The following is a 25,291-nucleotide window of genomic DNA, read 5'->3' on the forward strand; positions in this document are numbered from 1 at the left end:
TGTGCTTCTGTTCTCCTTCGATGGAACAATTCCTGTTCACCCCGATCCCTACCTCCTCCAAGAAGCCTTCCCTGCCTGCTTCAAGCCGGGTTAAGGGCTTCCACAGTCTTCTATTTTACTTTTACTGCCACACTGTGTGTCTAGCCTGGTAGTTTGCCCTGGGAGCCAAGAAAGACTTTCTTCCTAGATCTCTAGGCTCAGTCCAGCACTTAGCCGTGTTTGAACATATATATGAGTAATCCTCAATCCCTTCTTGTATGAGGGGAATTGGATTTTCAGACAAGATCCTGCAGAGGTGGAAGGTGCCGAGACTGGGCGATCAGTGTCCACCCTGCCTCCAAGGAAGGTTGTTCCTAATCGAGGCCTTTCAAAGGGACTGGGTGGGTAGACAGGAGACCTCACAGCCTCTGGGAGGATGGGTAGTGGTCTGGCAGGGCCTCCCTCCTGCTGGAGACACACTTGTCCCTTCTTGGTTCACAGCCTCCTGATAGCTCTCCCTCAGCCCATGCGTGGCCCACAGACGGGAGGGAATTGACACCAGTAAGGACAGAGCCATGGAATAGAGGAAGTTTCATGCCGAAGGTGGTAAAGATTCAGGGGTAACAGGAGGCACTGTGCTTTCTCCCCACAGCGCCTTAGCAACTGGCTCACAGAAGGTGGGGGGAGGAGGTGGGGGGAGAGAGAGAGAAAGAGAGAGAGAGAGAGAGAGAGAGAGAGAGAGAGAGAGAGAGCGCCTGTGTGTGTAATCCAAGGGAAATAAATCATTGCTCATTATCCCTCCACTACAGAGTAAAAGCAGCGCTTCATTTCTGCACGACAGGCAAACACTTAATCGCTCCCTGGAGAACTGGAGGTTTTGTGAGTTGGATGTTTTTCAGAAAACTGTGATAGGCATGATTAAAAAAAGAAAGAAATACTGCAGCAAAATGAAGCAACCCCCTTGGGCCTGCCTCTGCCCCCAGCAGGTGACTATAGGTTGGCAAGAATTGTCATGTAGCCATGATGGCTTTTGGATGATATAGGATAATAAGTGGATCTGGAGTCTGATGGGTTGGATTTTTAGCTGACTTCTCAGAAATCCTGGAGAAATATTATATTACCCTAGAAATGAAACCAAGGGTCTTCCTCCTCCAGGAAGCCTTCCTGGATTACAACCTCTCCACCCTTATTTTGTTTCATGTTCTGTCTTTTCCATTCCATTTACATTGTACATTATTGTCACTCTAAATGTGGTCAAATCTTTTCTGTGTGTATAGGGTGGGGTCTTCCCTATCCCTATGAGACTGAGTGCTCCTTAACAGCAGCAAACAGGTTACACCTTAATTCCCTCCTTCCCTTTTGACAAGGGCATTCCAGATGTAGGCAGCTGAATGAGGGAGGAGGTGGCATGACGGGTCTGCAGTACTCCATCTGGGAACTCTCAGCTCTGTCTTCAATTAGGTCCTTTCTTGGGGAGGAGGGGAAAGAAGAGGAAACAGGGTAGAAGCTGGGATAAAAATGGGGAGGTGGGAGTGAGGGCATAGAGGGCGGTGGCCTCTTCCAGTTCCCTTCCGCCTCCCCTAGCCCCGGCCCACGAGGGCAAGGGGGATGGGGAAGTGGGGAGAGAAGGGGATGGGCAAAGGACAGGGATCCTGGGGGAGCCTTGGGAAGGGAACCAGCCTGCTTGCATTAAACAGGCCAAGGGGACCAGAGGGAAGGCTGTCTTTGAAACACCAAGCACGTTCTGAGTTCCGTGTGTGGTGAAGGCTTTGGACGGTGACTTTAAGGGAAAAATGACATTCTCCAAGACGCGCCTGTGATTTTAATAACAGTCAATTCAATTACCCACCTTGTGGATTAACCACTGACAGCGTTAAATCCAGGCTGGCTTCTCCTGCCGCCTAGAAAGGTAACACTGGCAAACGAGAGAATATGCAGGCTGAAGAGAAACACAGCTTGGCCCCCCTTAAGAGAAACCCACAGGAGAAAATTTAACCTTACAAAACAGAAAAACAGCAGTCAGATTCTGCGACTGGCAGCTCCTCTAGGGTATTTAGGGGTTATTCACAGCTCAGTCAGGTGTCAGGGGAGAGGGAAACTCACAGTTATAAGGCTGGCAGCCTGAAGATTGGTCAGAAAGGAAGTGTGACATCCTAGGGGGTTTGGAGGCTGGGGTTGATGCTGTCTGGGATTAGGGCCACTTCTCCCCAACGCAGCATCCCCAGAGCACAGTCCTTTGCCCAGCTCAAACTGAGTCCCTACTGTGTGCTCAGCCATACTAAGGAATGTGGGAACACAAGAGAACTAGTCCTGGTCCAAGAGCAGAACCAGTGCCAGCTGGGCTGAGGGACCAAAGGCAGTGACTTTTAACCAACAGTATGATATCATTAGGTATGCAAAGGAAACTGTTCGCCTCTGAGGCCCCACAGCATCCTCTTCTGTGCCTGGTACCAAGCAAGGCACAATGAAAATACAGCAAATGGTTAGGAAAACTGAAAGCTGTCAGAATAGGGAAGGGGAGGAGGGCATTCCTTCATTCTGTAGGAGGGTGTGGTGAGAAGTCAGATTCATTCAATTCGTACCTGAGGATCAAAAACGGTCTCAAGGAACCCAGGCAGGCAAGGAAGACATCTCCCACCTCTCTGACTTCCTCCCCCAACCCAGTTTGCACCAACAGAGACCAGCCTAGTGGGGGAACAGGGATTCCCCAGCTCCTCTTCCACGTCCCTGCCCCCAGACTCAGCCAGGCCAATAGTGCCCCCCAACAAAGCCCCTGGGAGGAAATGTTTCATTAGGGCCCCAGTATGAGGGCGGTAGCCCTAAGAATCCACTACTTCCATTCCCCTCTGTCCTTCTGTTCAGTGACAGCCACCAGCACTCCAGGAGCCATCAGAAGTCTGAGGGTGTGCACGCGTTTTGCAGGCTTAGGACATTGTTAATTTACTTTAATCCACTTAAGCTTTCAAAGCTTTGGATCCCAGCTCAAACAAGACAGCTAGAAACCTTCCTCCCTGAGAGGAGTCAGCCACAGCTGGGAATCCCACCCTTCTGCAACGTCCCCAGACTCTCCTGCATACTGCCTCTCCCACCTCTCAAATCCTAGGCCTCACTGGTTGATGCATCTTGCCTGACCCACTCCTGCAGGATGGGGCTCTGTGTGTCCTCCTGTCTGGGCCACCAGAGTGTAGAGCACCTGACGGCTCTGCAGTGGGCAATGGACAGAGCACTGCATGTGGAGTCAGGAGCCCAGCACTGAGGATGGCCCGTCATGCCTAGGCCTTCCCATCTGTAAATAGCAGTGACAGTCTCCTTGCACTTCCTCCCCAACATGGTCACTATGAGGAGGAAATTGGCCAGTGTCTATCAAACTTAAGAACCTGGGGACCCCCGAGACTACATCTGCAGATCCCAGTGAGAGCTGCCAAGTAGGTGGTGGGTTAAGAAGTACTAATGACTGTAGCACAACCAGGAACCCCCCTTCCAAACTGGGTAATAGGTCGTGACAGAATGTCTGGAATGCTCTGGTATTTGTGTGTGTGTGTGTGTGTTTAGCAAGTATCAGAATATATATGCTAATTTTAGAAACTCTTATCAAGAGTTTACAGACTCCTTGGAACATGTCCAGTGATTTACAGATCCCAGTTTGGGAAACACTTTAATAGGACATTCTCACACCCTCCCTTGACAAACAGAAGGAGTTACGAGTCACCAGGGCCCTTGCACTGGAATTTCCCAAGACCCTAAAGAGAGGGATCCCTGCAGCCCCTTAGAGCAGAAAGCAGATTTCCAGAGATCTCCTAATGCATGAGTCATGCTGAGACCCCTGGTCACCCACACCCAGTGCATCCACAACTTCCTTTTCTAGCAAAAGCCTCCCTTTCCCCCAGGTTGGCATGCATGAAGGGCCTGAATAAATTACCTAGAGACAAAAATTAGACCCCTCCAGTCCATCACTTTCCATCCTTTTAAAATATCCATTACCAAAGGAAGAGTCTCAGGACCCCGGGACCCAGTAGTTAATGAACATCCCAAGGACATCCAACAGCCAGAAACATCCTGCCAAGGTCTGACCTAAGTCCTTCAGGACACAGCTATTGTAAGACAGGTCCAAACAGGAAGCAGCTCTTACCTTCAAAGGCCACGGTGGGGTGCTCGCTCAGGGCGCACAGCTGCTGCTCACTGCTGGGCTCACTGGAGACATCCTGGGAGCTGGAGAGGTGGAACACCAGCAGTGTGAGGCTGGGCAGCAACAGTGAGACAGCCAGGGGGCCTGCAACCACCATGATGGGCCCCTCTGCAGTCCTAGCTCCGGGAGGCAGACAGGGGAGGAGACCTGCAACGTAAACACTCAGTCTCACCAAGTGCTCCCTCCATCTGGGCCCGCCGCCCTCACTTTGCTTGTGGTTGTCAGTGGCCCCACAGGGTTTGAAAAATAAATTTCTATTGTATTTATGTTACCCAGAATTTGCTCTGCTCTGGTAAATCCAAAGATATAGATCATCCCCTGAAAGCTAATTTCCCTTGTAATAGTATTCTGTACAAAACTGACAAATTATAGTGCCTTTTCTATTTATGATCCCAAATGGTTTAAAATTAGTTTTAATGATAAAGGTAGTATCTTAGGGATTTTAATAAACGGAGCTGAGGCCATGGGTAACTATTTGTAAATAGATAAATCTGGATCCATAACTCATACTTTATATACTAGGAAAAATTCCAAATAGACAAAAGATTTCTACGTTGAGGCTAAAAATCATAAAAGTACTAGAAGAAAATTCTGGCAGGATCTTCTGTACCTTGGCATGGGAAACCATGATTCAAAATCCAGAAACCATCAAAGATTGATAAATCTGACTACATTAAAATCACAAACACCTGGACTTCCCTTTCCTTTCCCCCAAAACAACATCAATCAAAATCATAAGGGAAATGACAAACTAGAAAAAATATTTGCAATTCATATCACAGACAAGAAACGAATATTCCTAATATATATAAAGAACTGAAATTGCCCTTGCAAAAACTATGACAGTGCAGGAAATCTGACCTAACAGACTCCATCTTGTTTCTAGCCTGCAAGTTGCCCTTGGTCATTCCTGGGCCTAGGCCAAGCTAACTGTGGAATTTAGTTTACAGTTTAACTTTGAAGCAAAGAAGATTACAGCCCCTTCCCAAAGCAAACCACCTCCTTACTTGGGGAACAGACCTTTGTAATACTAACAAGTTAGCCACAAGGTAGGAAAGTATGGCTCAGGAGTCATTCAGCCAGATGTCACAAGATTCCTGATTGCTCCTATACATAACATCATGATTGTAAAACCTGAGATTGGTATTCTAGGCATTTTTCAGACACTGCACTCTGTTGGATCTGCTGGTGCCACCCAGACTGGTAAATTGGTTCATCTGATCTGTGATCCCCTACCCAGGAACTGAACTCGGCACTAGAAGAGGGGCTTTAAGTTCCTATGATTTCGTCCATGACCTCAGCAGTCAGCACTCTCCACTCCCTAACCCCACTGCTCCCCAAACTATCCTTTAAAAAACCCTAACCTCTGAATTCCGGGGGAGGCCACTTTGAGTAATGATAAACACCTGTCCTTCTGCTTAGCTGGCTTTGCTTCTATTAAATTCTTTCTCTATTGGAAAAATCTGCTCTTCTCAATGCATCAGCTTTTCTGGACAGCGGGCAAGGTGAATCCATCAGGCGATCATAGAACTTCTAGGAATCAAGAAGGAAGAGACTAACAATCCAGTAGAAAAATAGGCAAAGAATATAAATACAAACAGGGGCTTAAAATATGAAAGACGCTTATCCTCACTCATAATAAGAGTAACACAAATTAAAACAGACTGAGATATCACTTCTCATCTATTGGTTTAGCAAAAATCCAAGTTAGATGCTGCAGTCTTTCGGTGAAGCAGTGGGTAGAGAGCAACTACCATATACTGCTGTGGGGGTCGGGGTGTGCAAGACGGCACAATCCCTGTGGGGTTATCCTGGCAATATCTGGCAAAACTGCCCGTGTAATTACCCCTTGACCTAGCAAACCTAATTCTTTGCATCTACACTCGTGCTTCTCAAAGTGTGCTCCACAGACCAGTGTCGATTCACACACTGGGACAACTCCACGGTCAGGGAAATGCAGAGGTTTGAGAGTCAGTGTTTAAAAATCTTTACAATAATTTGACAGAGTAATTTTCAGTGTATTGAATCTAATAAAAAAATATTCAGGCTTGTATGTTGCATGCTTCCTTTCAATTCATTTCTCTAGTAATTTACTTTTATTGAATTTTACATAAGTATCCATCTGTGACAGATTATAAATTAAAAAATCAAACCTGCTTCTTCACAGATAGTTGAGAGGCAGAAACAGACCACAGAGGTACCCGCACACGCGCAAAGTGACTTACGCACCAGATCGTTCATTGTGTCATTCTTTGAAAGAACAGAAAGGCAGGAAACAACCACATATCCAGAAATAGGAGACTTCCTAAATAAACTGTGGTGTATCTTCACAATGGAATATTATGCAGCTATTGAAAACTATGAAGATTTTCTCTATTTATTTTATTTCATTTTTAGAGAGACAGGGTCTTGCTCTGTTGCCCGGGTTGGAATGCGATGGCACGATCATGGCTCACTGCAGCCTTGACCTTCTGGGCTCAAGCAATCCTCCCAGTTCAGCCTTCCTAGTAGCGGGGACCACAGGCAAGCACCATCGTGCCTGGCTACAGGGGTATGCTCTGTTGTAAGTAGAGGGGTCTTGTTCTGCGGCCCAGTTTTTCTCCAGGTTTTTATATGGAAAAATCTCCATGTATATTAAGTGAAAAAAGTAAGGTGCAGAACAGCTTAGTAGCATGCTACCTTTTGTGAAAATAAGAAGGTAAAAATAAGAGCATATATATTTATATTTGCTTGTATTAGCATTGATATACACTAGAAAAATAAACCCAAACTAATTTTAGTAGGTTACCTATAAGTAGCAAAATGGAAATCAAGACTTTTCAGTAAATACCTTTTTATATTAATTTCACTTGTGACCAGGTAAACATATTGGCTACTCAGTAAAGTTTTTAGATTTTAGGAACTTTAAAAAAACTAGTTTGGGTTCAGTAAAACTCCTGAAGAAGCCCAAACATTTGTCTGGAGGCCTGACTTCTCCCCTCTGAGTCACCTCCCACCTCCTCTCTCCTTCACTAGTCCATCCAACATGTCACCAAGCCTGGCTGACCCTACCTCTCTCAAAGGTCTCTGATCCAGAGTGATCTTCTTGGTGTCACTTTCTTCAACAATGAGCCCACCAACCCCTTTTCCTGACATTGACCCCTGTCCCCTCAAACAGGGCCACAGGGCTGGGGAAGAGAGATTAAAAGGGCAAGACCAAATCTCTGGAGCCAGACAACCTGAGGCCCAATCCCAGGACTCTTCCTTGCTAGCTATGTGACTCTGGGAAAAACACTTAACCTCTCTTTGCCTTAGTTTCCTCAAATTGGGGATGATAATAACAATATCAACTTATTTAGCAGTTGTGAGGATGAAAGGAGTTATTACCTTTAAAAGGCCTAGAACAGTACCCGGCAGACACTGAGCAATCAACTAGCCTGAGTTATTCTGGTGCTCTGGGGAGAGAAGCACAGGGACCGGCGCATTTCCTTTTGCCCTCTGATTCTTGTGCTGGATGCCCTCTGTCTGCACCTCCAAATTTGCCCTGGCTCTCCTCCTCTCTGCTCTGTGCCTGGGAGGTGGATGGATGTGGGGGAACTGCATCCAGGGAGGCCATGCTTGGGTTTGGCCAACAGAAGGAGAAGACAGCAGGGTGAGCACAGCTGCATCCCTGGACAGACCAGAGCTCCTCTGCTTCTAGGCTACAGAAGGAAATAATCGATCCCTCCATCCTCCCTTCAGAACTAGAGGTGGTGCCCCCTCCTTGGTTACCAGACCCTGGGTACTGCACAGGGAGTTATCCCACATGGTTCCCAAATCCCCTTCCTACACCTTTGTAAACATTTCTTTTATAACTGCCCTCACATTGCCCCATGTGAGTGTGCCGTCTGTTTCCTGGGGGCTGACTGATAGAGCACCTAATTAGGGATACTCAATGCATTTGCAAATAGCGGCTTTTTAGCCCTTCACTGGGGCTTTTCTCCTGTTAGCCCCTAAGGGCATCCAAGGTGCCAGGACAACTGCCCTCCCCTCACTATTCCCCACCCTCCTACTGACCTGTGCTCCCTTCCCAGGCCTCCCTGCCTCCCTACCTCAGGTCTGATCACCACCTTCAGAGCCCCAGGCCCTCTACATGGCCAGATCCCGAGCTCCAGGGGCCTGAATTAGGAGCACATCCTGGGTCCCTTTTCTTACCCTGAACCCCAGGCCTTAAGGTACCTATGTTCCGCAGCAGAAGTTCCATTCTTATTCTGATTTTTATGTAAATATGTCCTTCAAGTCCCTCCTGAATCAGTAATTACTAGATTAATATTACTGCATCAACCTGAGCACTAGCACAGCACGTCTGTCTGCTGTTTCAGAAGAGAAGGGAGGGACAGGACATGACGGGTGGGGGAGGGATGGAGCAAGGTCCGGATCTGGGATCTCCTCTACTCAATTACCTTCCCTCCAGGCCAGGCAAGAGCAAGGCGTCCAGCTTTGCAAATTTCAGGACAACTGCAGGTATCATATGGAAAAAAGAAGAGTGGTCGGTCCCCATATCACTGAAAATATTACAGGGTCTGAGACGAGTTCCAGACTTGGGAGGTGACTTCCCAACTCCCAAAGATTCCCCATCTGCGGAAATCATTTCTCCCTTCATGGTCAAAGGGGTAGGCCCCAGCAGCCTCAGATGTACCATGGGGTCCCCATCCCAGCCATACCTGCTTGTACAAGGATGGTCATGTGATCAAAACAGACAAATCAGGTATCTCCCATGGCAATGTACGTGTGTGTAAACTCCCAGGTCAGGTCAGTCTTTTAGACGAAACTGGAATATGTAAATGCAGGCCCTGTGGGGTGGTCATCCTTTTTTTTTTTAAGACAGGGTCTCACTTTGCCATCTAGGCTGGAGTACAGTGGCATGATCACAGCTCACTGCAGCCTCAACCTCCCAGGCTCAAATGATCCTCCCTCCTCAACCTCCAAAGTAGTTACAGGCACATACCACCCCACCTTGCTAATTTTGTGTTTTTTGTAGAAAGAGTCCACTGTGATGCCCTGACTGGTCTCGAACTCCTGGACTCAAGCTATCCTATCACCTTGACCTCCTTAAGTGCTGGGATTACAGGTGTTGAGCCTAGCTATCTTCTTCTTCTTCTTCTTCTTCTTCTTCTTTTTTTAGACCCTGTCTCTAAAAAAATAAAGGACGTGACCTTCAACCATATGCTAAGGTAGGTGGAACCTGGGATGCTGAAGATGGAAGCAGCTCTTGTCGCTCTGCCTTCAGACTCCTTTCCTCTGCTTGCTGTGTCTCGTTTCCTTCTCTGCAAAATGGGGAGAATAATAACACCCAGCTCACAGTTGTTGTGGAGATGAAATAAGCTATTTTGTTTAACAGGCCTAGAACAGCATCTGCCACAAAGTAGGCATGTATAAGCGCTATTATTATTACTGTTGTTACAGAATAATACACTCCTAGCTAGTTTAGGCCCTTGCTTTTCACATCTCAATTATATTAACTAAATATAATTCCTATCCCATACAATTTGGTTTCTCATACATAACAACCAACTACTCCTAAGACAAACATAAATTTTTATTTCTAACAAGTCAGTGTGATTTGATGTTAAAATAATTCCAGAATTCCCCACCAGCAGTGCATAGCCAATCCAATCATCGCGAGGGTTGTATAGTATCATAGCCCTGAGCTTGGGAGGCTGCCCTATCTGGTTGCAAACCTTGGTTTCATCACCTGCAAGATAAGGTTAATGGTTTCTTGCGTAGAGAGGATGCTTCGATATACCCAGAACTAAGTCTGGCACCGAGTAGGCTCTTTATGAAATCCATTCATATTAATTTACTAGTATACATAAAACATTCCACTAGTTACCTAAGTGTCTGTTCCTTATTTACACAATACTTCACTAAGCATTTACTGAACACCTACTATGTGCTGGACCCTGTATAAACAGCAAAGTGGGGAGGAGGGAGGTTCATGAGACAAAAGCATAGTCCTTGCCTTCAAGGAGCTTGCAGTCTAAAAGAGGAGAGGAGACAGGTCCCCAGTGAGCAGAGACAGTGACCCGTGGCCGGGGTCTGGATGGGGAAGGGGGCACAGAAGGCCTGTGCCTTGCCCTGCCTTGGGCCTGCTTGGCATTGGAGCTGAGGCAGGGTGCTCTAGCAGTGGGGGAGGGGAGATGCAGCGCCAGCCGACTCCTGCTATTTTGGGAAACTTTCAGCAGTGAAGAAAGCATTTTCCCAAATCTTAGGCCAGAGCTGCTCTTGCCTTCTTCTCTCACGCTGCTGCCACAATTCCCTGTGGGTTCTGGGTTTGGGGTCACTCTAACGGTGCCTGGAGGCGTGTGAATGCACATGCATGTGTATGAGAGGATGCACGCCCACGCACACCCCCCTGAGGCCTCCCTGCCTTGTATGGGACTTCTCCCGGGCTCATTTTCCCAGCGCAAAGAGTAGGAAGAGGGTTCGCTGAACAAGGGGAGGGAGTGAAATTGGCTAATGGCAGTGAAGAAGCGCAGAGAAGTGGGGCGGGAGCCAAGGCTGGAGCAGTCAGGAGGCCCCGCAGCTGCAGAGGGAACCGCGCCCTCTGCTCAGGGGCGAAGGATAACGGAGACAGAGGCGAAGACAGTGTGTGTTAGAGCTGAATTCCCCACAGAACTCAAACTGGCCTCCCAACAGGCGCCCTCCCGCACCCCGCATAACTGTGCCCTCTCCACCCCCCACCCCGTTGCCAGAGAGGGGACTGCCCAGACCACTCTGGGGGGCGGGGGTGGCGGCTGAGTTGCCGCTCTGAGGACGGTTCCATTCAGCATGGAGATGCATCGGGCCGGCCCTGCTGCAGGGTCCAGCAAGGTGGACGCATGGGTAGAGCAGCGGCAAGCAGCTGGTGAGAGTGCCCTAAAAGGGAAAAGACGCCCTGGGAAAGTGGGTGACAGGCTGCAGTGGGGAGGGCGTTTAAGAGGCCTCGTGTAGAAGGCGGAACTCTCTTGAAGGAAACAAGGGTGGAGCTTCCCTAGCCATCGGGGTGAAGAGCATTCCAGACGGAGGGCACAGGAGGGGAAAGACTTGACCCTGGCCCATCCCCTGACGATCTGGAGAAGCTGGCGGAGGCAGGCTGAGAGTTGGATGAGTCTCGAAAGGAGGACCGAGGCCAAATCACAGTGAGCCTTGAGCGCAAACCCAAAGTTTCAGGAGGTTTCCTTCTGCTGAAGAGGAGGACTTCGGATAGTTTGGGATAGTGGAAAGATGTGGTTGGATCCGTTCATGCTTTGGGAAGTTTGGTGGCAGTGAGCAAGGGGACAGGTGCATTACAGCAGGCCATTTGTCAGCAGGGCAACTCTAGACATTGGGAAGCTGGTCTTTCACCCAGAAAGCAGCTGGGTCTCAGCCTCATTTGCACCCTTGCGGAGAATTCCCCAACCCAACTGCAGGCTTCGGCTCCAGACAGATGCAGGGAGACTGAAGGACCCGGTTGGAAACCATGTGGCCCACAGGACCACTAAACTTCAGCCAACAAGGAGCTCCTCTCCAGTATAACCTCAGACCTCTTTTCTTTTTAGTGAAAAAAGCCATGAAAGAGTGTAATCAGGAAGAAAAAGACAATATGCCCTAGAAGATGAGGGCCTGGGTACAAATGCTTGGAGCATATTGGCAGTGTCGAGGCACTGGGCTAAGTAAGCTCTTTCCCTGCAGTGTTGCAAGAAAGCTGAGAGGTGCCCACATGAGCATCATTCTCGAAGCTGAGGCACTTCCCAAGGTCCCTCTGCGACTGCCCATGAAGCTGGGATTTGAATCTGAGACGGTCTGCTGCACAAGCCCATGCCTTGGGCCACTACACTACACTACCAAGCCCCAGCCCTATCGTTGCATTCCACAGCCCTGGCTCCATGCGCACTCTCCAAGCTCTCCAAGCGGCCCTCCCAGTTTAATTTGGTTTCCCAAGTTGGCTTCCTTACTAGGGAGAGCGCTTTCGGTGATAAATTATTAAGCTGTCTTCCTGCTGCAAACCAGCCTCCTGTGAGTTGGGGCTTCGGGAGGCAGTTTTTCTGGGTTCTGAACGGCTCCAGAGTAAGAAATTCTAGAGGTTCCAGATGGACAGCGCAGAGTCTGGAGCCCAGAGCCCAGCGCAATGACAGGCTCCTGGCAGCTTCCCCCAGCCCAGGCCTGACAGTGAGGGGCCACAGCGGTTGGGAGAGAAGGAGATGCTTCCCTTAGTCCCCACCTCCAGCTCAGTCCATGAGGACCTTCGGGGAATGGGGTTCAGGCCGGTCCTCTTCCCTGGATCCCCTCCATCCTTGCCTCCATTCTAAGTCTCTACTTGGCTACCCGCCTGGGAAAGGGGGAGAAAAAGAGAAGGAAAATAAAAGAAGAAGAAATAGAGGGGAAACCAAGAGCAGGGATGAACGTGTACTGTCTGCAGTTTGGCAGGGAGGGAAAGGCATTGCGGGGGCAGCTCTTTCCTGTCCCTGCCCAGGGCCACTGAATATGGTGGCCCAGCGGTGGGCTTCTCCTTGGAGGCAGTGAAGGCATCTTCCCACCCACCCACCCACCACTTACCACTTGGGGGGCCAAGCTTAGCCCAACTCAGCACAAAGATAAGATTGAGATGCAGATGCCTTCCCATTGCTCTGAATAGAGCAGATTGGATACGGATTTTCCTCTTTTCTTCCCTATTAGACCATCTGGGAGACTGGGGCCCAGAGGAAAGGTTGGGACCAGAGCAGGGATGGGGAGAGGGAAGAAAACCTTCCTAGCACTTTTCAGCTCTAAAATCTGGGGATGAGGGTATGGGAAACCTCTCCTACCCCCTGCCCCCTTGCCCTCTCCCAGGGAAGTTCATTCCCTGCCCCTGCTTTCTGCAGTCTGGGCCGAGTTCTTCCTTCCTCCATATATTCCTAGAAGCCTCCAAGTCATGCATGTATCTCTTTAGTGTTCTGTCAGTGCTTCCTGCAGTTCCACCTACATCCCTCCAGCTGCAATGGGGAAGACAGAAAGAACAAGGTGATGACCAAAAGTTGAACCAGAAGGGCTCTGACAGATCACATGGTTAGATCATGTACTTCATACAACAGATCACTGTACTTCATAGATGAAGAAACGGGATGGGAGGAGAGAGCAAGACTGAGTAGGGAGCTTGTGGCAGAGACTAAGCAGTAGTAAGATTAAGTCACGGTGACAGCAACAATAACAACCATGTTATGTACCCGGAAGTGTCCTATGCTGTTTATATTATGCCATTTGATCCAAACAATAACCTTGTGAGACGGGTATCATAATTATCCCCATTTCGTACATGGGAAAACTGAGGCACAGACCAGTGAAATAAGTTGCATGAGGTCAAACTGGTAAAAGCTGGATTCAAACCCAGGCAGTCAGGCTCAGGAGTCTGCCTCTTACTCGATGCCAGCATATCACACAGGACTCAGCCATTTAGAAAATAACATTATTTGACATAGCCATGTGGGTGGAGCCCAGGCCACTCCAGGGAATGTTTGCAGATGGTGACAACCTCTTAAACATGGTCTATAATCTGCTGTATTTGTGATCATGGAGACTGGACTTGCTCCTACGAACAGAGTAAGTCAACACACGGTAAGAACTGAAAACAAGAATATCACAAGGATGTTTACATCACTTGAGAATAAGAAGTGTGAACATTGTGAGGGCAATTGTGTAGGAGAGAGGCATGTGGATGAAGATAGACCAAATGTATGTGCAGAGAGCCCACAACCATTGGGGAGAACCAGGCGGCTGCCTCATAGAGTAGCAGTGTGGTTTAAATCAAATTAAGGTGAATAGCATGGTTCATGCCTTGCACAGATTAGTATTACAAATGGTGGTGGGGGTTTCACTAAGGTAATATGGTAAGTAGGATTTTGTTTCTTATTTACCAAACATTCTGTAATGTTTCATTGTTTTTGCAAGGAAAAAGAAAACAAAGGAGACTTGCCTACTTTAATTGCTGAAATTAAATGCTAAGGATGTCACCAAACGCAAATCAAGCTTATCTATTCATTAGAGCAGCCTCCTTTCCCTCCTCCCATGGGCAGGCTCTCTCCGTGGAAACATTTCGCTATCAGATGTTCAGTCTCTGCAGAAAATGAAAACTGCATTTGAAAATATGCCCACAGCTCAAAAACAAACAGCAAATCCAGCTAAAGGCCTGGATTTTCTTGGGATTTCCAGCACAACTTTGGTCGCTCAGCATAAACCTTTGTGGGGAGGGCCCATTTCTACTCAGTTTCCCCAGTAAGTTTTCTCATATCCAGAGAGTTCGTTCTCCTGTACTTCAGCGCTCCTACAGAGTTGGGTGGTGGTGATAGTTACAGGACCATGTGAATGTACTTGATGCCACTGAACTGCATACTTGAAAACAGTTAGAATGGGTTGGTGGGAATGTAAAATGGTGCAGCCGCTATGTAAAACAGTCTGGCAGTTCTTCAAAAAATTAAACATAGAATTACCATATGATCTGGCAGTTTCACTTCTGGGTATATACCCACAAGAACTGGAAGTAGGATATCAAAGAAATATTCATACACATGTTCATAGCAGCATTATTTACAATAGCCAAAAAGGTAGAAGTAACCCAAGTGTCCATCCACAGAGAAATGGATACCCAAAATGTAAAAGATCTATACAATGGAATATATGATTCAGCCTCATAAAAGAAGGAAATTCTGACACTACCACATGAATGGCCCTTGAGGACATTATGCTAAGTGAAGTAAGCCAGCCACAAAAAGATAAACACTGCACGATTCCATTTATATGAGGTACCTAAGTAGTAAAATCCATGGAGACAGAAAGTAGAATGGTGGATGCCTGGGGCTGAGGGAAGCCAGAATTATTGTTGAATGGGTTTAGAGTTTCAGTTCTGCAAGATGAAGAGTTCTGGAGATGGATGGTGGTGAGGGGTGCATACTACTGAACCGTGTACTTGAAAAGTGTTAAATGGCCAACTTCATGTTATATGTATGTTACCACAATTTTTAAAAAGGAAGAGCTGCTCAAATACGGTGGACTGAGGTCCTAGGAGGCATGCTGATGATGCCTCATATGAGGGGGTCTTCTCCCTGCTCTCCCTTCAGTCTGGGACCTACTGCAGCCCCCTCACACTCCCCTGGGCACACTTACCCCTGACCAGTGAGAGAAGCCAGCCCCCTACTCTCCATCCACACCTTAGTTGACAGGCTGGGGTGTCAGGCAGCCCAGGGACAAGGTGGTGGGCAACAGGAGATGGAGTGAAACCACAGCAGCCGAGAGATGCAGGCCAGGCACCAGCTGAAACCACTCACTAAAGGGTGAGAAATTTTGGGTGAGTCATGGATACGTGATGAACTAGGCAAAAGAGATGAGGCCAGATATGAGGTCAGACTGCCCCAGGGACCACGTGGTTGCTGCTGTGTTTGTTTCTTGGTGCTGCTTTAACAAATCACCATAGTAGTGGCTTGAAACAAACCTTTTTCTTTTTTGAGGCAGGATCTTACTCTGCTGCCCAGGCTGGAGTACAATGATATGATCACAGCTCACTGAAGCCTTGACCTCCTAGGCTCAAAAGATCCTCCTGCCTCTGCTTCCCAAGTAGCTGGGACTACAGGTTGCACCACCATACCTGGCTAATTTTAAAAGGTTTTTGTAGAGATGGGATCTCACTATGTCGCCCAGGCTGGTCTCAAACTTCTGGCTTCAAGCAATCTTCCTGCCTCAGCCTCCCAAAGTGTCCTCCTCTCTCTGAAGAGATTACAGGCATGAGCCAGGCCTAAAACACACATGTATTAAATTATGCCTCTATAGGTTAGAAGTCTGACATGAGTCTCAGTGTGCTAAAATCAAGGCATTAGCAGGACTGCATTGCTCTCTGGAGGCTCTGGGGGAGAATCCATTTCTTTGCCTTTCCCAGCTTCTAAGAGGCTGCCCACATTCCATAGTTAAAGCCAGCTGCATTGCAATCTCTAAGCCTTCTTCCACTGTTACCTCTCCTTTGGACCACAGCTGGGCAAGGTTCTCTACTTTTAAGGATCCATGTGATTATACTGGGCCCATCTAAATCATCCAGGATAATCTCCCCAACTCAAGATGCGTGATTCAATCACATCTGCAAATTCCCTTTTGCCTCGTAAGGTACCATATTCACAGGTTCTAGGGATTAGGACATGGACATCTTTGGTGAGCCATTATTCTGCCTGCCGCACCCACCCTGGGGACTCACGCTCAGTGGTTCCCACATGGCAAACACACTTCTGGCATCCAGAGACTCATTTGTGACTGAATTTCTAAAGAAAGAGTAGCAGCCAGTAAATGGATCCCGGCAAGTCATGGCCACATGGTCTCAGGGAAGAAGAAGGAGCTACTGCTGGAGGAGTATCAGGAGCCGGACATGCAGGCCAGGGGGGCTCCGGAGAGGGAGGAGCAGAAATGTGGAAATGACAGGCACAGGAAAGGGGAACAGGGTTCGTCCCGTGAGAAAGAGGATGGCCACAAAATGCAAACGGGAGATTGTGGAAAGGCCTTGCAGGTGACCTGCATGCCAACAAAAAGAAATTCATCAACACCGGCACACACGGTGATTATTAATCACTTCCCAAAAGGATTTTCCAAAGTGTTCTTTAAGTAATGAGTTCCACTGTGTTCTTAAAATAGGATTTACACCCAATTTTTCGGTAACACATAAAGGGATGCTCGTAAATCTATGGAAATGAAGTGAGACCAGTAACATCTGCTGCCTGGCTTTCTGTGCTGGTCATGTCAGAGGGAGACAGAAAGACCCACAGACTGGGGTGATAGGCTCAGACTCTGCCCCAGCTCCCCCAGATCCCGGACCCCCCATGAAAATTATCCTATTTAACGCACACACCATCCTTACTCTCATTTCACACATGTATAAACTCAGGTTAGAGAGGTGAGGGAAAAGTCGCAACAGGTGAGCAACAGGTCTGGACTAGCCCAAGGGCTCTCTGACCCCAAAGCCCCATTCCTTTGGCCACTCACAGAGAGCAGAGGCTTTTCAGGGTGGCAAAGAGTCGTGTGTGTGTCTGTGTTGGTCACAGAAGCTGCATTCCTCCTACATACTCATGGAGATGAGGAGACAGCATGAGGGGCCACTGCTTACCTAGTGGGTCATTTCTGGGATGCTAATGAAACTTTCAGTTAGAGACCAAGCCTTTCCTTCTACAGTTATTAAAGATAAGAATCTGAATAGCCTAAAAGAGGTTAAAAGGCTGTGATATAGGGTCAGGTATGGTGGCTCACCTCTATAATCCCAGCACTTTGGGAGGCCAAGGTGGGCAGATCACAAGGTCAGGAGTTTGAGACCAGCCTGGCTAACATGATGAAACCCCGTCTCTACTAAAAATAAAAATACAAAAATTAACTGGGCCTGGTGGTGGGCACCTGTAATCCCAGCTACTCGGGAGGCTGAGGCAGGAGAATTGCTTGAACCTGGGAGGCAGAGGTTGCAGTGAGCTGAGATCGCGCCGCTGCACTCCAGCATGGACGACAGAGTAAGACTCTGACTCAAAAAAAAAAAAAAAAAAAAAAAAAAAAAAAAAAAAAAAAAAAAAAGCTGTGACGTGTGATGTAAGAGGCTGATTTTTTTCTAAAGTTACTAGACATAAAAGTCTGAACGGCCTGAAAGAGGTTAAAAGGCTGTGATATAAGTGGCTGATTTCATGTCTTCCTGGGAGCCAGCTATAGCGGATGAGAAGAGAGACAGAGAACACGGGGCATTGGGAGAAGCGGAACATTTGACTCCCTTGGCTTTCTGGAAATACCACTTGGGCATCAAAACGGATCATATAGAGGAAGGTGCCATAAAAATATTGGACCCTGTTTCTACTTCTCTGTCATTACACAGTCTAGTTCTTTCTACCCTCTCAGTTAGCCCTAACTTTTCTTTCTGGTTCTTTCTCCCAAATGTGTGATTCTCAAAGATTCTGTTCTCCATTACCTCTTCTCTCACTATAGCCGATACTGAGTGGTCTCAGCTGCCCTTCCTCCCTCCCCAGGGTTTCCGCTTCCACCCCTGCCCCACAGCTCCGCGGATTGCCAGCCCTTCTCTTCTGGACTCCAGACCGCCCAGCCGCCTCCATATCATTCAGGCATCACTACCGCAGCCTGCCCAAAATAAATTTGCCAGTTTTCTCCCTTAACCTGCTCCTCCCACATTCCTCACTTCTAACATTGGCCCTGCAATTTCCCCAAATATTCTGACTCACATTTCAGCATTCTCAGACTCTCCTCTCTCTCATCTCTACGTGCAACCTGTTAGTGAGTCCTGGCACCTGTACCTTGGTGGATCCCAACCCCAGATGGGATGGCAGGTGACAGGTGACATGTGAGCCAAGTATGTGGGGTGGAGGCAGAGGAGGATGGGAGAACATATGCTTCGTCTGGGTAGGACAGCTACCGGCTACCCTCTCTACTTTCTGCCAGCTAACTGTTGCCGTGTGAGGACAGAGGCCCAGACCTGCCCATTTTTAAAGAAGATCTGCACATCTGGATTTATGTGAAATTTTGCCCATTTTTAAATGCTTGCCACCACTTGCATTTTTTTAAATCCCTACGTGCACCAAAAAAGCCATATCTCATCGTGACCTCTGGGCTTCGGTCTCTCTCCCACTGTTCCTTCTTTCCGTTCCTGCTGCCAGTATGTCCATGCCTCCCTCCTGGACAAGGGAACCCCTTCCTCCTGGGTTGCCCTGGCTGGCTTTCTCCCTTTACCCTTTGCTGGTCTCAGGGCTCCACTGAACAAATGTTGAGTTCTTTAGCTTCAGACTCAAGGCCCTCCAGAGAAGGAGAGAATGGTGAGGGTGAAAGAGACAGAGAAGAGAAGGCTGCTGCCACTCAGGGTGACAGAGCCATTAATTAACAGAGTTAAACATCTGGTGTTTAATTAACACTCTCCCTCCTCTTTTATTCTCCTTCCCTTTAACTTCCCCAGAGGGACTCCACAGTGGGTGAAACTGAGCAGAAACCAGGAGAACAGTCTCCTGGCTGAGCCAGGGAGGGAGGGCGAGGGGGCTGGTGTTTGATTCCGTGTGCTGGAGGGAGGAGGACAGTAGGGTAGCTTTGTGACTGGCTTACTTCACTTAGCATAATGTTCTCACAGTTCATCTGAGGACAGGCTAGGAAGAAGCAGCTTGACTTTTCAGCAGAAGGGACTGTCCAGAAGTTCCTTGGGCAGGAGCTGGGGGTTGAGGTTCAGTGCCTGGGATTGTACAAGGAAGTCCCCAGCTCTCTTTGTGGCTAATGCTGTGATTGCATCCCTGATATTCATCCCCCATTGTCTTTGATAAGAAACTCCCACATTGCGGAGTGGCAATTTTCTCAGCCCCAGGTGAGACACTTGCTTCTTCAGGCTCTCTTGAAGTGAGGGGTGCCTATAAGCAGAAGTCTGCTACAGACTCTGGGAAAACATTTGTCTTCCTTGTAAGAGATGGACTCAGGGGGCACCAACCCCTTTCCTTGCTCCACCTTCCTCCCTGGCATTTGAATGTGATGTCTTGAGCCACAGCAGCCCTGTTTTAACCATAAGACAAGAGACAAGCCAAAAGGTCAACAGAATACCTTGATTGTTGAGCCAGTGAGCAAAGACCAGCAGCTGCTGCCACTTCCAAACCCTCTTGTTAAGTGATTAAATAAATCCCCATGTTTAAAGTTATTGTAGGTGGTGTTTTCTGTTAGATGCATCCAAAAGCATTCCTAAGTGATACACTCCCTCCCTAAAACCTCTTCTCTCCAAGGAGATAAGTGACCACTTGTTTAGTTAGAGTGGGATAAAGTCGAGAGCGGACATGCTGCTCAGAGTGCTTCCCAGCCTGGAGGGCCCATGATCCGGGATTAGGATCTGGAAAGCAGACAGCAGAGTGGGCCATGGCTGCATGAGATGGGATCTGAGGGAGTCCTCTCAGAGCCGGCCAGACAGTGGGAGCTCAGCTGACACGGGTTTGTGTGAGTACATGAATGGTTGAATGTGCCACTTCTTGGCACAGGTGGCCCAGTGACAACCAGCTGGAAGAAAGGGACTCTCCAGCAGCTAGTGTGAATTTCTCTGATTCCAGACCCTTCTCAGAAGGCCATGCTGGAACACCTCTCCCCTTCAGAAGTTCCCTGCTCCTCCCCACTTCCTATGATGCCCACCTGCCCTCTTATTTGGCACTTAATCAAACCTCCCCATTTGCACCAAATATGACTCTTGGTTTGACTGCAAACCCTGGGAGGCAGATACCACCATTCTTCTTCAGCCTCCAGGACCTACCAGTGTCTTGAACACTGAAGACAGTTGATAACAGTTTTTAACATTTGAAGTTGATGCTTTGGAGGGTGCAAAGAGGTTTGTGGCTTAAAGAGTTGCTCAGAGAAGAGCCCCTCCTAAAAAGAATAGTCCGCAGAAGTCTGTAGTACTGCCTGAAATTGTCCTGTTAGACATGGACTACTTTGACTAGCTGGGTCACCCTCAGTGAAATAACTACTCTGAGCAACAGTTCTGTGTAAGAGGAGTCATAATAATAAGACTCGTTTCCCAGTGCCATCATGAGAACCAACTCAGCCTGGAAGTTCATTGTAAGAATGTTTGTTATTATTATTTGAGATGGAGTTTTGCTCCTGCCTCAGCCTCCTGAGAAGCTGACGTTACAGGCGTGTGCCACCATGCCCAGCTAATTTTCTATTTTCAGTAGAGATAGGGGTTTCTCCATGTTGGTTACACTGGTCTCGAACTCCCGACCTCAGGTCACCCCGCCTTGGCCTCCGAGTACTTTGAGCATCCTCCCAAAGTACTGGGATTACAGGCATGAGCCCCCACCACCCAGCCTTAAGAATGTTTATTATAATAAGCCTTTAAATACGACGAGTCTTGGAAGAATTATCCCAGCAATTATTCACTTTTGAATATAATCTTGTAGATTTTAGGGTGGTGTAGGACCTTAGATTTCTTCCACCTAACTACCCCCACACGACTTCTATCTTCAGAAGTAAGAAAGGATCTTCTCGAGTTGAATTAATGTGGCATTTCCTAGGAGAGAAGGAGTAGCAGGTGTTGTTGGTGCCCTCCCAGGGCCCCATTCGTGGGTGGGTGCACCCATCCAGAATTGGCTGTTAATGGTGCACACCTACAACCTTCTCCAGAGGCCTGCCCTTAACCCAGTGCAGACTCCTGGAGACTATATTCACCCCCATTCCAAGGCCCTTGGGCAATCACCAGCTGACAGAGGAATATAGAAGCCCAGCCCCCACGTCTCCAGGTGCAGCAGATTATGTGGGTGTCATTCATGTGCCAGGGCTCCTCGTGAGATCGTGGGATTGGGTAGCCTTGGCTTCTTCCTCTGCTCTACCCTGGTTCTTCAGGAGGGCACTCCCTGGTCAGTCACTTGCTCTAGAATCTCTGCTCAGGCTTTGCATCTTCCAGGGAACCTGGCCTGAGATCGACCCTTAGGCCCTTTCTGCCTTCCCAGAGGACTGAGAAGGAGGTGGGGGAAGAAGCAGGCTGGTGTCAGGACCAAGCTCTGCACACTTCTCTTTTGATCCAGGGCTCTGCCCTCTCACTCTGTGTGCATGAGAGACCCGGGCCCAGGCCTCAGCCCGCCCAAGGGCTGCGGCCTTGACCAGAGCTAGCATTTGTTCCTGCATCCTCCACGCTCGCCTGACCTCCCCAGCTACCTGCTTCTCTCCAGAAAATGTGCAGATCCTCTCCAAGGCCCAGCAACAGTTTCCCAGAAAACTGTAAATCCAAAAATCAATTGGTCTTCATGTCACCACATTATCAGAATTGGGCCCCCAGGAAGGTTTAGGCTCAGAGACTCACAACGTATTAGTGTAAAAAGGGCCTTGGGAGGTGATGTAGCTGCCCTTCACAGTTTAATTTGGATTATACTTCTGCATCTATGCCTGCCCCCTCTCGTTATAATTGTGATAATTATGGTCTGCTTTCTTCTCCTCTGAACGATTTACACAGGTGAACAGAGACGGAAATGCATGGATGCGAATCCCCGACCCCAGGCTCTTTCTTCAGGGTTTGCCTCCCTAGGGCCAATGAACCTGAGTCAGAGAGGGCTAGTGGCCTTGGGGTGAAACTAGTAGTAAGGTAGGATGAGAGTCCAGCTACCAGGTGCTGTGCCCCTTAGATTGGAGCGGGGAGGAGCAGCTGTTTGCACTATTATGTACCCTATTCCAATGCCTGCCCTAACACTGCTGGAAATAAATTTCTTTCCAGTAGAAATGAAAGGGCAGTGGAAATCAGGTCAGTTTGGATCTTCCTATGGTTAATAATGTCTGTGTGGGCATCTGAGGTCATCCTGTCCATCCTCCAGGCTCCATGCAAGACAGTTCCTCCTTCAGTCCAGGGTAGCTTTACTCTAGCCACATCTCTTGGTGACCTCGGCTGTGTCTGGTACCCATCACTGTCAGGACATTCTTACATCTTTTCTGCTACATGAGCCAACATTCATCAAGGGTCCTAATAACTGCTATGGGCCATAAGTCTTGGGGCAGTTCATCTTTTCTCTCTTTGGGGAACCCCTACTTTTGAGCATTCTAACATCTTCTGTTCGCTTATCAGTGCTTACATCTGACTCCATTTTTCTCACTGATGATCCCCAACTTGTCAAATCCCAGATACCAGGACTTGTGGTGAAAATACACAGGTTCTGTGCTCGAATAATTTTAATTATATCTAAGCTTTCTCATGTTCTTTTTTCCATAACAGACAGTGTGCTAATTGTTTTTCAAATGTGATCTCATTTTATCCTCACCATATGGCTATAAAATGAGCTTTACTGCCTTTTTTTAGATGAGGAAACTGAGGCTCAGAGAGGTTAGGTGGCTTGCCCAAGGTTACACTGGAAGTGGCAGAGCCAAATCTGCCCTCAGATCTCTTTGACGCCAAAGCCCGTCCTCTTAGCCTGCTTCCCCCCTCCTTCCAGGTTGCTTTGGAGATGGATTCCCCAGGAAGGAAGGTGAAGGGGCTTGGTGCTCTCACCTGGCTGTGGGGGCACAGAGAAGGGATGCCGCCCAAGTCTCTTGCTGATTCCCTGTATCCAAAGCTGAATCCAGCCCCGTGCCTCTCCCACTGTCCAGAGCTTCCTCTCTGCATCCTATCCCATGCTGGGTTCTGGATGCGTTTTCTTTCTCTCTCCTGGTCAGGATGCCTGCTTCTGACAGGGCCTGTGATCATAATTCTCTATTCCAGTTTCTCCAATGAGAGCTCCCAGCTCCACTCCCATTCTGCTCCACCTCATGGACATCACAGTCCCTAGGTGCCCCCAGCCTTCCTGGCACCCACCTGCATTGATATTTCTGTGTCCCGCTCACTGCTGTGGGAGCTGGGGTCACTGGCCCCTTCTGCTTTCCCAGGTTCACTGTCACAGGAAAAGTCATTGCTCATTAGTTTGTGCCAACGGCGGGGGTGGCAGAGAGCAGCGAGGCAGATAATCTGAGGTAGTGGGGAATGTAAGAATCATCTCTATTTGGCTGTGGAAGGTATTTTTGGACTTACAGTTGAATGTGGGTGTGTGTTATGTGCTGGGAATTCACAACACTTCAAACCAAATACTGAAGCTCAACCAGCAGGACCTGGCTGCTGGTTTCAGGAATTAGAAAGCTGTCCACCCTGTTCCTATTTCCTGCAGAGCTGGGTGGCTCCGTGTCTCAGCTGATGTTCAGGACCAGCTGAAGCAGAACTGCTCCTTCTCTAGGGCTCAGAAACCACACTTGCCCCTGACCTAGAGCCCGGGCTGCAAACATGGCTGCCCACAGCGGGGAGGCAGCCAAGTGAGGCCAGCTGGAGTCACACAAAAAGAAGTGGCAGAGCGAGGACTGTGAACCCCTTCAGGAGGGCACCATCACTCCTCAGCGACAGCTGCTCCTCAGCTCCAGCTGATGACAGAGGCCAAACAAAACACATCTGTGAAAGAATTTGGCCCACTGACAACTGGTTTGCAGTCTCCAGCCTCGTGGTTCTCACACTAATGTGCATCAGAATTGCCTGGAGGTCTTGTTGCAGCTGATTGCTGGGCCTCTTCCCCGGAGTTTCTTATTCAGTCAGTCTAGGGTTGAGCCCAAGATTTTGCATTTCTAGCAAGTTTCCAGATGATGCTTATGATCTGCGGACCACACTTTGGGAACCACTGCTATAGCCCAGCAGCTACAGAATAGGAGTGCTTACCGCTGCCTTACCTTTTAATATTCACAAGGCTTTTCTTGCTAAGTGTCAGCTCAGGAGGTAGTTGTGTCCTTGAGAAGTTAAAAGTCAGACGAAAGGGTGGAGCACATGTATTAAATGGCAAATATGCAATAGAAGCTTTCACGAACATCTCATTTAACCATCACAGCCTTCCTGCAAGGTAAGTATTATTGCTCCTACTTTACTGCTGAGGATCTAAGGCCCAGAGATGTTTATGACTTGCCCAAGGCTGCACAGCTAGGAAGGACAATTCTGGACCAAAATCTACATTAGCCTAACTCCAGTGCCCATGCTTTTCCCAAACAATCACACTCCACAGAGAAACAAGAGCTCTCCAGGCTCCCAGAAACACCCTAATTCCCCAAGTCAAGCCATGATGGCTCACACTGGATAAAGCCCCGAACCACTGGGAGCTGCACCTAGCCCAGCATCCCAACGGCTTTTACTGACTCAGATAGGGGTCTCTCCCCACAGTGCTGGCCCAGTTGCATCTGTGGGATCATCTGGAGCCAGTGGTTAAAGAGATGAATGAAGTCAAACCAACCACAGCACGGATAATGCAAAACAGGGTGTGATCCAAGAACAATTGCAGTGGGTGCACCCTTTGCAAAATATACCCTTTCTGGGGGTTGAGCAGAATAGCCTTCCCTTTAGGGCCCTTCTAAGTTTGTCCATCAGGGGCAACTCACAGGAAGGGCTGGATCAAGAGTCAGAAGGCTGGGAGATGGGAAAAGCCTTTGCCTCCTTCCAAAGGGAATGATCAACAAAGACCTGGTCCTTGAGCACTACCCAGTGGCCTGTAATTCCCAGGAGACAGGAGGGCTAGCCTGGGGCAGCATGGTGCCCTGGAAATGCCATGCCTGAGGAAGTCACTCCTGAACAAACCACCTTAGTTCTTGGGAATACATCAGAGCAGGGTGGGAGAATTACCTGGGTAATGTCTGCAAACTCATGGCAGGAACCATGTC

General features: G+C 48.4%; 1 protein-coding gene across 4 annotated transcripts in view; it reads right to left on the reverse strand.

Moving 5' to 3' along the window:
- SEMA5B (semaphorin 5B) overlaps positions 1 to 25,291 on the reverse strand; it is a 118,593-nt gene that overhangs the window by 36,481 nt on the left and 56,821 nt on the right. For all 4 annotated transcript variants that reach the window (XM_017508199.2, XM_017508200.2, XM_017508198.2 and 1 more), the window contains exons 2-3: positions 15,281 to 15,440; positions 4,109 to 4,312 (exon numbers count right to left, since the gene is read on the reverse strand). In XM_017508199.2, coding sequence (XP_017363688.1) covers positions 4,109 to 4,262 — 154 coding nt within the window. In that variant the 5' untranslated portion in view covers positions 4,263 to 4,312; positions 15,281 to 15,440. The remainder of the gene's footprint in view (positions 1 to 4,108; positions 4,313 to 15,280; positions 15,441 to 25,291) is intronic.

Source organism: Cebus imitator, unplaced genomic scaffold, assembly GCF_001604975.1.
Source record: "Cebus imitator isolate Cc_AM_T3 unplaced genomic scaffold, Cebus_imitator-1.0 Scaffold387, whole genome shotgun sequence".
Taxonomy (NCBI): Eukaryota; Metazoa; Chordata; class Mammalia; order Primates; family Cebidae; genus Cebus; species Cebus imitator.